Source organism: Brachyhypopomus gauderio, unplaced genomic scaffold (genome assembly GCF_052324685.1).
Source record: "Brachyhypopomus gauderio isolate BG-103 unplaced genomic scaffold, BGAUD_0.2 sc113, whole genome shotgun sequence".
NCBI classification, from domain to species: domain Eukaryota; kingdom Metazoa; phylum Chordata; class Actinopteri; order Gymnotiformes; family Hypopomidae; genus Brachyhypopomus; species Brachyhypopomus gauderio.
In genome coordinates this window covers 387501-401553 of record NW_027506934.1, presented here as the reverse complement: position 1 = coordinate 401553, position 14053 = coordinate 387501, and the positions used below count along the sequence as shown (strand labels likewise).

The 14053-nt window shown below is 46.6% G+C and overlaps 1 protein-coding gene across 1 annotated transcript in view; it reads right to left on the bottom strand.

The window, feature by feature from the left end:
• Nucleotides 1–1083: 1083 nt before the first annotated feature.
• The window catches only part of LOC143497852 (NACHT, LRR and PYD domains-containing protein 3-like), a 31859-nt gene continuing 18889 nt past the window's right edge, over nucleotides 1084–14053 (bottom strand). Inside the window, exons 6-11 of the mRNA XM_076993460.1 lie at nucleotides 12735–14053; nucleotides 10492–10662; nucleotides 6754–6924; nucleotides 5765–5938; nucleotides 3451–3497; nucleotides 1084–3145 (exon numbers count right to left, since the gene is read on the bottom strand). The exon at nucleotides 12735–14053 is cut by the window's right edge and continues 470 nt beyond it. Coding sequence (XP_076849575.1) covers nucleotides 2607–3145; nucleotides 3451–3497; nucleotides 5765–5938; nucleotides 6754–6924; nucleotides 10492–10662; nucleotides 12735–14053 — 2421 coding nt within the window. The 3' untranslated portion in view covers nucleotides 1084–2606. The remainder of the gene's footprint in view (nucleotides 3146–3450; nucleotides 3498–5764; nucleotides 5939–6753; nucleotides 6925–10491; nucleotides 10663–12734) is intronic.

Here is a 14053-nt window from a genome sequence, read left to right as displayed (position 1 = left end):
AACACCTGACAATAGCAAACTTTTCATAAGTAAGTTTCCATGTGTTTCCATGGTAGATGTGACAGATGTGCCTTGGCATGGGGTCACCAGTTCTTAATATGTGACCCCACTGAATTTCCACCTATATTCATTTTGAAAACAGCCATGTCTTTCCTGGTGACCTACCATCCCGTCACCTTATTAGACAGAAAAAAAAATTGGAATAGGGGTCACCGATTCTGACGGCTGCTGTCTAAATATGTGACTGCTGTCCATCTCCATACAAACTAGTTAAAACCCAACCAAATGTTTTCAGGTGACTTACCATCCCTACACCTGTTAGCCAAAGAAAAACATTCATGAATGGAGTGGACAGACTGACCGTGGCATAGGGGTCACCCATTCTGACAGCTGCCCACTGGATCTGTGACTTTAATGTATCTTCATTTTTTTATTCAGAAGTGTATAATTACCATTCGGAATGAGGTCCAAATGACAGCAGCTTACATAACTTACTTATGAAAAGTTTGCTATTGTCAGGCGTATGTATTGGCTGACTTTACTCCTGTCGTCACGTGTAAAAATGTTGTAATGAAACATTCTTGTTAACAGACGACATAAAATGTAAATACACGCATCTCTCATATTTTGACTCGTGGACTGCAGCAAAACGAGAAAAGAAAGCGCGTCGCCGTAGCTTACGCAGCATTCGTAAAGCGCTCGTGCCTGTGAACTGAAACTAACTGAAAGAACTAAACTGCGAAATAGCGCCCTCTGCGGTCACAAAATTCGACGGTCGCAGAATTCGGTGTAACACCGGTCGCATTACAGCATGTGTTCACTACAACGCTAGAAACATTGTCCAAGCATAGGCTCATAAATATTCTGTTTGGCTCTCTATTTAATTTCTTCTTTAAATTTTTTTTTTTTTATGTCTAATGTTTCAAATGCAAGAACGGAGCCAGTCCTTAATTTATTCCTAAATGAAAAAATGTATTTTGTTATACCATAAAAATTTCCTAATGCATAATTACTTGAGCAATATATCATATAATACAATATAATTGTGACGTGCGAGCAGGATGAAGGATGAGACACGGATCCTCTGTTTTCAGCAGACGTCACGTTTATTACACTTAACAGATGTTGCGCAATAGCGCACGAGAACACAGACACATAGACGAAAACGTGCAGACTCAGACAACGACGAGCACAGGACACTGCGCGAATGCACATTAAGTAGACAAACCACATAAGCCCCACGTGATGACGAGACGAGCCAGAGGTGAGACGAATAATCACAAGACATAACCGCACCCACGGAGATACACAGACGCAGACTAGGAGATGTAGACGACGTAAACACATGCCCAAAAGGGAGGGGCCGGGGTCCTCAACGTGACAATAATTATCATAATATAATATATACTTTTTGAACAAAGTGTTTTAACTATTTAGCTGATATTTTTAAAGGAAACCCTATTGAAACACTGAAATTCAGGTGAAAAACGCCGCTTATCAATTAATCGAAAGTCGATCGATAAGATCAATCAACTAATGATTAATGAATTAATCGATAATTTGCATCCCTATCTCACACACATCTAGATAACAGGACTGTATCTCACACTCACACGTGTCTAGATAACAGGACTGTCTCTCACACACACACACACATGCACCTAGATAACAGGAATGTCTCTTTTGAACACACACACACACACCTAGATAACAGGACTGACTCTCTCACACAAACATGCACCTAGATAACAGGACAGTCTGTCTCTCGCACACACATGCATTTAGATAACAGGCCTGTCTCTCAAACACACAGATGCATCCAGATAACAGGACTGTCTGTCTGCCTTTCTCTCTCTCTCTTTCTCTCACACACACCCACACACATGCACCTAGGTAACAGGTTTGTCTGTCTCACACACACACACACACACACACACACACACACACACACACACACACACACACACACACACACCTATATAACAGGAATCTGTCTGTCTGTCTCTCTTTCGCTCCCTCTCTCTCCCTCTCTCAATAAGCATTGTAACACTCACATCAGATCAGCTGTTATTTAGGATCTCTGTCGTCCAACATGTCTGATGTCTTTCTCTTCCTTGTAACTGTGGTTAAGTTGGTTTCATGTTCGCATATTCAGAATTAAACACGTTATTTAAATGTACCGGTACTACTGTCACCATCTACAAATTACCTTAACATGGACTGTGGTCGTAAAGGTCCCAGAGCACTGCGCACTCTGTTTTTCTGCAATAATTTCAATAGTTTTTAAATTATCCTTCATAAGAGCATGAAACAAGTTATAGTACATTAAGTGTATCCTAATCAACAACCTTGTTTTGTGGACTCATGGTGGACCGTTTAAAAGCTATTGAAATATTTTACAACTGACCACCACAAATTGGTGCAAGGTATAAATACCCATCTTTTAGTTGTAGGTTGTTATTTAGGATGCACTTAATGTAATACAATTTCTTTGGTGGTCTTAGATGGACCGTTTAAAACTTATTGAAATTATTGCAAAAAACGCAGAGTGCGCAGATCTCTGAGGCCATTACAACCGCCACTGGCGTCCGTGGCGTCACAGGAGGTTATTCTAGCTCACACACACACACTGAGGAGTCAGAATAAACACAAAACCCTGCATAGAGGGGCTCAGTGAATGTGGAGTGGAATGTGTGTAAGTTTGTGAGTGTGTGTGTGTGAGAGGAGACATTGTAGAAGGACAGAGTGCCGGCCGGCCAGTCCAGATACACTCCTACTCTGTTGGAGCTGGAGGGGGGGGCAGAGATGTCAGTGCGGTTATTATTGTGATAGACAGAGTAACTGTTATTAGAGCAGCGCAGCATCCAGGACTTTATATTACGTCCAAACACACAGTCATTACTGAGTCCTTTCCTGCTGATTCCTTTATATGTCACTGATATATCAGCAGTTCCACTCCACTCAACCTCCCAGTAACAGCGTCCAGTCAGACTCTCTCTACACATCACCTGAGGCCAGTAATCAAATCTCTCTGGATGATCAGGATACGTCTGCTGCTTCTTCACACGCATCACCTTTCTGTTCCCCTCAGACAGAGAGAGATGTGTGTTTGCTGTGTTTGGGTCCAGTGTGAGCTCACACGCATCTGCACACAAGAAGAGACATTAGAGGAGACCACACAAATACTGTGTGTGTGTGCGTGTGTGTGTGTGTGCGTGTGTGTGTGCGTGCGTGCGCGTGTGTGTGTGTGTGTGTGTGTGTGTGTGCGTGCGTGCGTGTGCGTGTGTGTGTGTATATTTGTGTGTGTGTGTGTGTGTATATATATATATACATGCTGGTTATATTTTCTGTGTGTGTGTGTGTGTGTGTGTGTGTGTGTGTGTGAGTGTGTGAATGTGTGTGTGTGTGTGTGTGTGTGTGTATGTATGTATTAACTACATAACTGCTTACATTTTCTTAGTCCTGGTTTGAGACTGATCTTCCCTGCATGATCCACCCTAAAGAACACACACATACACAGTTATTTTTTATTCTGAAGGCTCTGTCCTGAGAGAAATATAGAAATTGAGGAAGAAAGCTCTATTACTCACACACACACATGCACCTAGATAACTGAACTGTCTGTCCCACACACACACACACACACACACACACACACACACACACACACACACACACACACACACTATAGGGTCTAGACTTCACAGATTACATTCACTGCCTTGTGTATGGAGTCAAACCCTTTAAAGAATATTCCAGGATCAATAATTAACTATACTGATAGGCTACTGATAAAAGTAGGTGTGTCCGGGGTGCAGCTCTCTGTCTCGCAGCAAACTTTAAGGCAACCAATTAAAGAGCTTCTCCAGATCACATGCTTGACAAAAGTTTAAGGACCTACATAGACACCCATTAGTCCAGCGCCCCACACACAGGAAGTATACGGTACACATGTAATGTCACAGACATTCAGTGGACAAAAGGAGAAGGTGAGACTCCACTTCGAACTGAGAGACTCCACAGACCCGGCAATTCGAGCTGCCAACCCTCAGATTCACACTGGACGGAAGTGGAATGCATCCCAAGCAGTTGACCAGGCAGTGGAACGGCTGAAGCACCAGGAGATCGTTGGTGCTACACAGTTGGGCAGATCTGGTCTGGGATGGGCAGTAGCACCAAAGAGCTGGTCCAAAGCGACCAGGAAGGAGAGGAAGGATCTTGTGATCTCTGAAGTTGCCAAGATGGAGGAGGAAACATACAAGATTACAGCAGTGAGCCAGCAACAGCAAGGCAGATGGACTACTTGGGAGGCTGTGCTAAACAGAACCATCACTTGGGCCGATTTGTGGAGAACTCCCCAGGCAAGACTGAGCTTTTGGATTAGGGCCACATACGACACCTTACCGAGCCCCCGGAACCTTCTCACCTGGTTTGGCACAGAAGAACGCTGCCATCTCTGTAGTTTCCCAAGTCCAACCCTAAAGCACATCCTCTCCGGACAGCGCTGTCACAGGGAAGGTACAGGTGGCGGCATGACAAGGTCCTGCGCAAGCTCGCAGAGATCCTGGAAGCCCACAGACAGCAGGTAAACCGGTCAGCAAGCCTACCCACCTCTCCGATGTGGATCCAGTTTACCAGGCCAGGGACGACAGCACGGTGCAGCACAGGGACAGAGCGGTCGCTCCTGTCGCTAGGAAGTGAGTGGCAGTTGGCAGCCGACCTCAGCCGCCAACTGAAATTCCCAGCAGAGATTACTATAACATCCTTGCGCCCAGACATCGTGCTCTGGTCAGCACCTGCCAAAGCCGTCATCATGGCAGAGCTGACAGTCCCATGGGAGGAGCACATGGAGTCCTCGTACGAACGGAAGAAGGACAAGTACGCAGAGCTGGCAGCAACGTGCTCACAAGCTGAGTGGAGACCATTCATCTTCCCAGTGGAGGTCAGATGCAGGGGCTTCACTGGGACATCCACACAGAGGCTACTGAAAACTCTGGGTGTCACAGGCCCTAACAGGAGGTGAGCTATTCGCGACCTTGCAGAGGAGGGTGAGGAAGGGAGCTTCTGGCTGTAGCTCAGAAGGAAGGTTGGCACATGGGGGAAAGAAGCTCTTGAGGGAGACGTTCTGGTATGCGGTCAGTACTTGTGCTTGATTCAGGGAGATGGACGTCCCTGACATGCACAGTCCCCTGCGACTCATTCCACACAACAACAATAATAACGCTGGGGTCAGAGAGTGGGGTGAATACAGATCCTTCAGCAGGCTGCAGGGGGCGGCAGGGAGACGTCCCTGTCGCTGCTCCACCACCCAGAGATGTTCTGGGGGATAATGGAGTGAAACATCAGTGAAGGGTGCCCCCCCCCAGCTGACGACCCTGCAGCCCACACAATGGCACCGTCGGAGGTGCGTCAGGCAGCAATGCCAAGCAGGTGTGACCACCTGTGCTTACATCTAGATAGAATTCTTGATCTTTTTTTAAATGTACGATAATTGTCAGTATTACTAGTTTCATAATACTTTTGCAATATATAATTTACATAAGTTCATATGTCTAAGTAACATTTTTCTCTGGATAATTTGATGAGGGCGGCACCCCAGCGCCCCCTACTGACGAGCTGCCACTGGTGTCATGTATGATACTGTATGTATTTTAGGAATAAGACCATGTGTGTGTCATGTGTGCTGTTTCTATGTTTGACACTGTTCTTCTCACATTTGGAGTGTGTTTTCACACACAGGGTGTTTAAGGGGATTCCTACATACCTGAGTGTGTCCAGTCTGCAGTGGGGATCCTCCAGTCTAGCAGAGAGCAGCTTCACTCCTGAGTCTCCTGGGTGGTTGTAAGTCAGATCCAGTTCTTTCAGGTGTGAGGGGTTTGAACTCAGAGCTGAAGCCAGAGAAGAACAGCCTTCCTCTGTGACCAAACAACCAGACAATCTGCAGAAAGGAGGGAAAAAGAGGGAGAAAGACAGTGTCCTCACTGCATTTGCAGAGCAGCCAGTATGGGGCGCTAGAGAGGCCAGTAACTAGTGGAGGCTTCACCCTGTGCTTTATAATAAACTACTGTCATGGTGAGGTCTCATATCCATTCCTCAACTATGATCCTACACCACCAAACACCCTCCACAATATTAAACCTAATAATCCTAAATTGTTTAGCTCTGAACTTTGATATAATGTTGTCAAATGTGTGTGCACAAGCACTGAAAAGGTGGTTTTTTCATTACATGTCATTTTAATATTGGGGTATTTGTCATATGTGTAAATGAAATTAAAAGATAATGCCACATTTTCTTTCACAGTACTGTGGATGTGGACATCTGGATTTGGAACATAAATAAGACACTTGGGGCAGAGCTGTTTTACAAGCTGTGTGTTTCAGTCAGGTCTGTGTAGGAGTGTGTCTGTTCAGCGGTGTGTAGGAGTGTGTGTTTCCATAAATACCCACATACATTTGGACAAGGACTCCGTCAATGACATGTAGTTCATGTAGTTAATTTTAACAGGAAATATTTGGAATTAATAAAGAAAGAAAACCTCATAAAATAATAAAGAATGAAATTGTCTTGCATTGCCTTGTGGTAGGATTTTTTATAGTGTAATCAAAGGTTTATTTGTTTAAAGTTTATTATTTTTAAAAGGAAATTGACATTTTAAAAGTACATAAATATTAATCTTAAAATTGATTAAAACCCTGTAGTGCCACCACACTTTACTGTTTCCATTCCAGATTAAATTGACAGAAAACTCACCTGAGAATCTCCAGTTTACAGTTTGAACTCTTCAGTCCAGCACAGAGCTGCTCCACTCCTGAATCTTGTAGGTCATTATTATTAATTTCCAGTTGTTTCAGTGAGGTTTCTGTTTGTAGAACTGATATGAGAGATTTGCAAGACTCCTCAGTGAGACCACAGAGAGACAGTCTGTAAAGGAGTAAATACAGTACAAAATGTAGATCAATCAGATGATGCTGGATTCCAGAATCTGAACTGCTGATTAAATTATCCTCTGTATCTGTTATGCAGCTCAACCCTGGAGACTGCAACTCCCAGAATGCCCCATGTTGTCTGACCCGTTCCTCCTCCCCTCAGTACTAGTTCACACCTGGTTCTTGTCATAGGCTATTATATATATCAGGACACTCGCAAAACTCTTTGTGAAGTATTGCCGACATTTTGAAAGCATACATAACGTTTTTTCCTGCATTCTATTCTCTTTGTGGTTCGACCCAGTTTGTCTAGTTCACTGCTCTCCTGGATTCTCCCTTTTTGTACCTCTGTCTGTTTTTTCTTCTTTTTGTGTGTACCTGACCTGGACTGTTTTTTTTACATTGACTTTGGATTACGTCTGGATCCCTCTGCCCAGTTGTTTCCTCCATTTACTTCAATAAACAAAGTGTGTTTAAGTCTGTGTACGTTTGTGACTAATATGTACCCCACATCACAGTATCTTGTAAAATAGGATGAAATTAATTACATTAACAGATTAAAAAGTATCAAAGCAGAGGCCAGTAACTGTAGTGGAGGCTTCACCCTGTGCTTTATAATAAACTACTGTCATGGTGAGGTTTCATATCCATTCCTCACATATGATCCTACACCACCAAACACCCTCCACAATATTAAACCTAATAATCCTAAACTGTTTAGCTCTGATCTTTGATATAATGTTGTTAAATGTGTGTGCACAAGCACTGAAAAGGTGTTTTTTTCATTACATGTCATTTTAATATTGGGGTATTTGTCATATGTGTAAATGAAATTAAAAGATATTGCCACATTTTCTTTAACAGTACTGTGGATGTGGACGTCTGGATTTGGAACATTAATAAGACACTTGGGGCAGAGCTGTTTTACAAGCTGTGTGTTTCAGTCAGGTCTGTGTAGGAGTGTGTCTGTTCAGCGGTGTGTAGGAGTGTGTGTTTCCATAAATACCCACATACATTTGGACAAGGACTCCGTCAATGACATGTAGTTCATGTAGTTAATTTTAACAGAAAATATTTGAAATTAATAAAGAACGAAAACCTCATAAAATAATAAAGAATGAAATTGTCTTGCATTGCATTGTGGTAGTGTTACAGAACAGATCCGGACCCTTCCCTGTGGGCGTGCCGTTACGTTGTCTGCGTGTCGTTATGTCCATGTTTGTACTTCCGTGGGTGTGGGTTGTTTGTGAGCGTGTTCGTTTGTTACACCTGTGCCTTGTCTCGAGGTCACGTGGGTATGTGTATTCACCTATTTAATGTGCGTTCGCGCGGTGTCTAGTGCTCGTCTTTGTCTAAAGTTTCGTGTCTGCGCGAGTGTGTGTTTATCACTGCTTGCGGTGCACCCGGAGCTTACGTGTGTGTGAGAGAGAATAAAACTCTAAATGTTCAACGTTGACGTCGTGGTGCCTGCCTCCTACACCTGCCGTCACAGAAAGACGAGCCGCTCAGATGCCCGGATACGCTAAGCGTACCCCCAAGGGGAAGAAGAAGAGCCGGCGTCACCATGGCTCTTCCCCAGTCCGGCGCCACGAAGCCCCCGTCTCCGAGCAGACCATGAAGCAGGACCCACTCTGCACATACATGCTCTGCGCAGCTCAGGAGACGGAGGATGCACAGCTGGCGGAATACTTCCGCACATCCGCGGTACGTGTTTGGAGGGAGAGACACTCTCCCGCGTCCGCGGAACTGCCACCCGGTGCCGTGGGCAGCTGCAATGTGGAGGAGAAGAGCGCACCGCTCCTGGTCTTCCCCGAAGAGGAGAAGACCAGTGAGCCGTTTATGGTGGGAGTAGGCGCCTTTGCCCTCTCTCCCCCCGAAGAGGAGTTCGGGAGTGAGGACTCCGGAGAGGAGAGTGAGGGTGAGGGCAGCTGCCCTTCCCCCAGGTCCGCGGCTCCCCTGACGGTGGACGAGGAAAAGGAGACCAGCCCCACTCCATCGGTCTGCTCCGACGCTAGCGAGTACTCCGAGACGGCAGAAGGTGACGTTAGCCCTCCCCCATCCGTATGCTCCAAGTCTACGGTATACTACGGAGAGGGGGAGAACGCTAGTCCCCCATCGTCCCTGTACTCTGAGACTACGGTGTGTTACGGGGAGAGGGAAAGCACTAGTCCACCTCCGTCCGTGGGTTCGATCCCCTCCGGGTCTACCAGCGGGACCGAGGGAGAGGACAGCGTCTCGGTGGGCTCAGCGGACACCGTTCAAGAGGAGAAGGGGTGTCCGATGGGCAAGGAGAGCTCTCGTGCCCCGTCAGAAGAAAGCAGCATGAGTTGGGCACACTACCCTGCCTTGGAGGAGCCCATGTCACTGGACCAGAGTGTCTCGGAGGAGGAGGAGCCGATGGACACGTCGAGGGCTGAAGCGACGGTGACCCCGGTAGCGCGAGAGGGAACCGGCGCGGTCAGCGGTCCAGGGTGGGGGTTCTGTGCGCCGAGAGAGAAGCGGCAGAAATCCGCCAGCGCGCAGCGCCGAGTCTCGGTTCCGGCGCCGCCCAAAAAGAGGGTCGAAGCTCCTCGGGAGAAGCCCCCGGGTGCAAGGACCAGGGGCGCACCGGGAAAAGCAGCACGCGCCGGAGGCGCGGCGCCGAGGACTGGAAGGACTCCGCCGCCTGTTCCGCCTGCCGCGCCCGTTCAGCCCGCCTTCCCTGGAGGGATAGCGCCACCGCTTGCGCTCTGGCAGGCAGCCCAAGCAATGTCATGGTTGCCTGTCCCTGTTTGTATGTCAGCCCCCGTGTTTCTCCCGAACCCCCTGTTCCCTTTTGTGCCCTTTATGTTCAGTGTTCCGGTGTGCATGGTTGAACTTGTGCCATTGTTTAATGTTTTCTCCCCTGTCTTCCCAGGGAGGGTGTGCTAGAGCTGCTCGTGGCGGTTGCCGCCGTCGGGGGTGACTGCTCTCGGAGGCTCGTGATCCCGGCGGCTCCGGACCTGCCCGTCGGTGTTGGTTCGGGGCTTTCCAGCTGCGCGGGACGCTCCGGGAGTAGCGAGCCCCTGGCGGGGGGTTCTGTTACGGAACAGATCCGGACCCTTCCCTGTGGGCGTGCCGCTACGTTGTCTGCGTGTCGTTATGTCCATGTTTGTACTTCCGTGGGTGTGGGTTGTTTGTGAGCGTGTTCGTTTGTTACACCTGTGCCTTGTCTCGAGGTCACGTGGGTATGTGTATTCACCTATTTAATGTGCGTTCGCGCGGTGTCTAGTGCTCGTCTTTGTCTAAAGTTTCGTGTCTGCGCAAGTGTGTGTTTATCACTGCTTGCGGTCCACCCGGAGCTTACGTGTGTGTGAGAGAGAATAAAACTCTAAATGTTCGACGTTGACGTCGTGGTGCCTGCCTCCTACACCCGCCGTCACAGGTAGATGTTTTTATACTGTACTCAAAGGAGTTTTATTATTTTAAAAAAGGAAATTTACTTTTAAAAGTACATAAATATTTATCTTAATATTTATTAAAACCCTGTAGTGTCACCACACTTCACTGTTTCCATTCCAGATTAAATTGACAGAAAACTCACCTGAGAATCTCCAGTTTACAGTTTGAACTCTTCAGTCCAGCACAGAGCTGCTCCACTCCTGAATCTTGTAGGTCATTATTATTAATCTTCAGCTCTTTCAGTGAGTTTTCTGTTTGTAGAACTGATGTGAGAGATTTGCAAGACTCCTCAGTGAGACCACAGCCAGACAGTCTGTAAAGGAGGAGTAAATACAGTACAAAATACAGATCAATCAGATGATGCTGGATTCCAGAATCTGAACTGCTGATTAAATTATCCTCTGTATCTGTCATGCAGCTCAACCCTGGAGACTGCAACTCCCAGAATGCCCCACGTTGTCTGACCCGTTCCTCCTCCCCTCAGTAATAGTTCACACCTGGTTCTTGTCATAGGCTATTATATATATCAGGACACTCGCAAAACTCTTTGTGAAGTATTGCTGACATTTTGAAAGCATACCAAGAGTTTTTCCTGTAATCTATTCTCTTTGTGGTTCGACCCAGTTTGTCTAGTTCACTGCTCTCCTGGATTCTCCCTTTTTGTACCTCTGTGTTTTTTCTTCTTTTTGTGTGTACCTGACCTGGACTGCTTTTTTAGCATTGACTTTGAATTACGTCTGGATTACGTGTGTTTAAGTCTGTGTGTGTCTGCGATTAATATGTAGGCTCTATGTAGGAGTGTGTGTGTGTGTGTGTGTTCATGTAGTTAACTTTAACAGAAAATATTTGGAATGAATTAATAAAACTTCCTCCACCCCCCCCCCCCCCCCCCCCCCCCCCCCCCCCCATCTTTGGAGGACAACTTTGTTTTTATGTACAGATCAAATGATAACAATTCTGTATAATACAGTGCAATAGTGATAACAATTATTGGGGTTAGGTGGACCATAAGAAGATAGAATATAGAAAAGAGGGGGAGAGAAAATAAAAAGGGAAAAGACAGAAAAAAGGGGAGAAGTAACCACAGGGGAGCAGCCGGGGGAGGACCGGGCACGACAAGCCCCAGACCCAGAACCAGCTGTCCTCACACATACACTCAAACTCATATTTACATTCACCCCCATGTATACACCCCTACATACATACATACACACCCTTATATACACCCTCATTATGTATACACCTACACACATCCATATACACATACACACACACACACACACACACACACACACACACTCACCCTCATATATAGACCCTCACACATATATACAACTACACAAACATACACTCCCACACACATTCACCCACACCCATATACACTCTTACGGACATGTATACACCCACAAATATACTTACACATTCATCCCAATATATACACACACACCCATATACCCCCCCCCCCCCCCCCCCCCCCCCCCAACATGTACTCATTCACCCACCTATACAAAAAGAGACAAGGACAAAGACACATTCATCCAAACTAACACACCCTCCATGGCGGGGGCAAATGGCTGGACCAGCAAGGATCGGCAGCAGCTCCAGGACGCCACCAGTCCAGCCCCGCGCTAGCGACCCATCCCTGTCCCGGCAGGGAGCAGGAAACGGGTGAAGGAAGGCCTTCCCACCCCTCCACACCCAGTGCTGTGTAGTGTGTAGGTGTTGGTGTATATGCATGTATGGTAGTGTGTGATACTATGGTGTAGTTAAAATTGAGGGGACAGGTGCTGGGACAAACGTGGGCAAAGCCCCGGGCCACTGGTCAGTGTTTGTACACACCGTCCCCTCAAAAGCCCTCAATGTGTAAAGTGCAGTAAAAACTGAGGGACAGACAGTGGTGAGGAGACGGGTGAGGTCATGACAGCAGGTCCACCTCATTGACCTCTGGGTAACATGCCTGCCCCCCAGGATTCTAAATGTATGAGTACTGTATGTGTACTAGTCATCTAGTTAGGAAAAAGCCAGCTAGAAAAAGCCAGCTAGTTAGACACCGTGTTTCACACATTCATCCTATATATACACCCACACATATTCATCCTATATATACACCCACACACATACATCCTATATATACACCCACACACATACATCCTATATATACACCCACACACATATACACCCACACACCTTCATCCCATAAGCACAACACCCAGGCAACACCCTGCTGAGGGCCAGCACCCCCCCCCCCCCCCCCCCACTGTCATGGTGAGGTTTCATATCCATTCCTCACATATGATCCTACCCCCCCCCCCCCCCCCCATAGACCTTCTGATTCAGGAGCATCCAGTGCTATGTCACTGTGAATCTCTGAATAAAAATACTCACATGACTTTTCTGGATGCTTTGACCACTGGCAGCAATCTCACTAGACATTCCTCTGATGGGTCATATTTATTCAGGTCAAATTTACCCAGCTCCTCTTCTGAGTTCAACATCACAAACACCACAGCTGACCACTGAGCAGGTGAGAGCCTGGCTCCACGCAGACGAGTGTCACCTCCTCTGCTCAGGTATGTTTGGACTTCCTGTACTAGAGAATGATCATTCAGTTCATTCAGACAGTGGAACAGATTGATGGATTTCTCTGGAGAGGGATTCTCCCTGATCTTCTCCTTGATGTACTGGACTGTTTCCTCTTTGCTGTGAGAGCTGCTTCCTGTCCGTGTCAGTAGACCTCGTAAGAGAGTCTGATTGGACTCCAGTGAGAGACCCAGAAGGAAGCGGAGGAAAAGGTCCAGGTGTCCATTCTGACTCTGTAAGGCCTTGTCCACTGCACTGTTGAGGAGAGAAGATATTGATTTTTTGAAAATACTGAAAAATCCAGGGTGTTGCTGTTCCAGCACATTTGTGTTGGTGGAGATGAAGGTAATAAACACATATAAAGCAGCCAGAAACTCCTGAACACTCAGATGTACAAAGCTGAACACCTTCCCCAGCTGTAGACCAAACTCCTCTCTGAAGATCTGAGTGCACATTCCTGAATACACTGACATTTCTTTTACATCAATGCCACTATTTCTCAGGTCATGCTCATAGAAGATCAGGTTGCCTTTATCCAGCTGTTGGAAAGCCAGTTGTCCCAGTGCCAAAACATGTTTTCTAGTTTGTTTAGTGACAGTGTCACTTTTCTGTTCATACTTTTGGTGCTTGTGTTTGATGTGAAAGATCAGGAAGTGTGTGAACATCTGAGTCAGAGTCTTGGGGATCTCTCCACTCTCTGCTTCATCCAACATCCTCTCTAGAACAGTGGCTGCAATCCAACAGAAGACTGGAATGTGGCACATGATGTAGAGACTTCTTGATGACTTCATGTGTGAAATGATTCTGTTGGCCAGACTCTGGTCTCTGATTCTCTTCCTGAAGTACTCCTCTTTCTGAAAGCCACTGAACCCTCGCACCTCTGTTACCTGGTCAACACACTGAGGAGGGATCTGATTGGCTGCTGCTGGTCGAGAGGTTATCCAGAGGAGAGCAGAGGGAAGCAGATTCCCCTTGATGAGATTTGTCAGCAGCACATCCACTGAGGTTGAATCTCTTACATCCCACAAGCTGTCATTGTTCTGGAAATCTAGAGGAAGACGACACTCATCCAGACCATCAAAGATGAACAGAATTTTGTAATTTGTATAGTGAGTTGGTTTTAA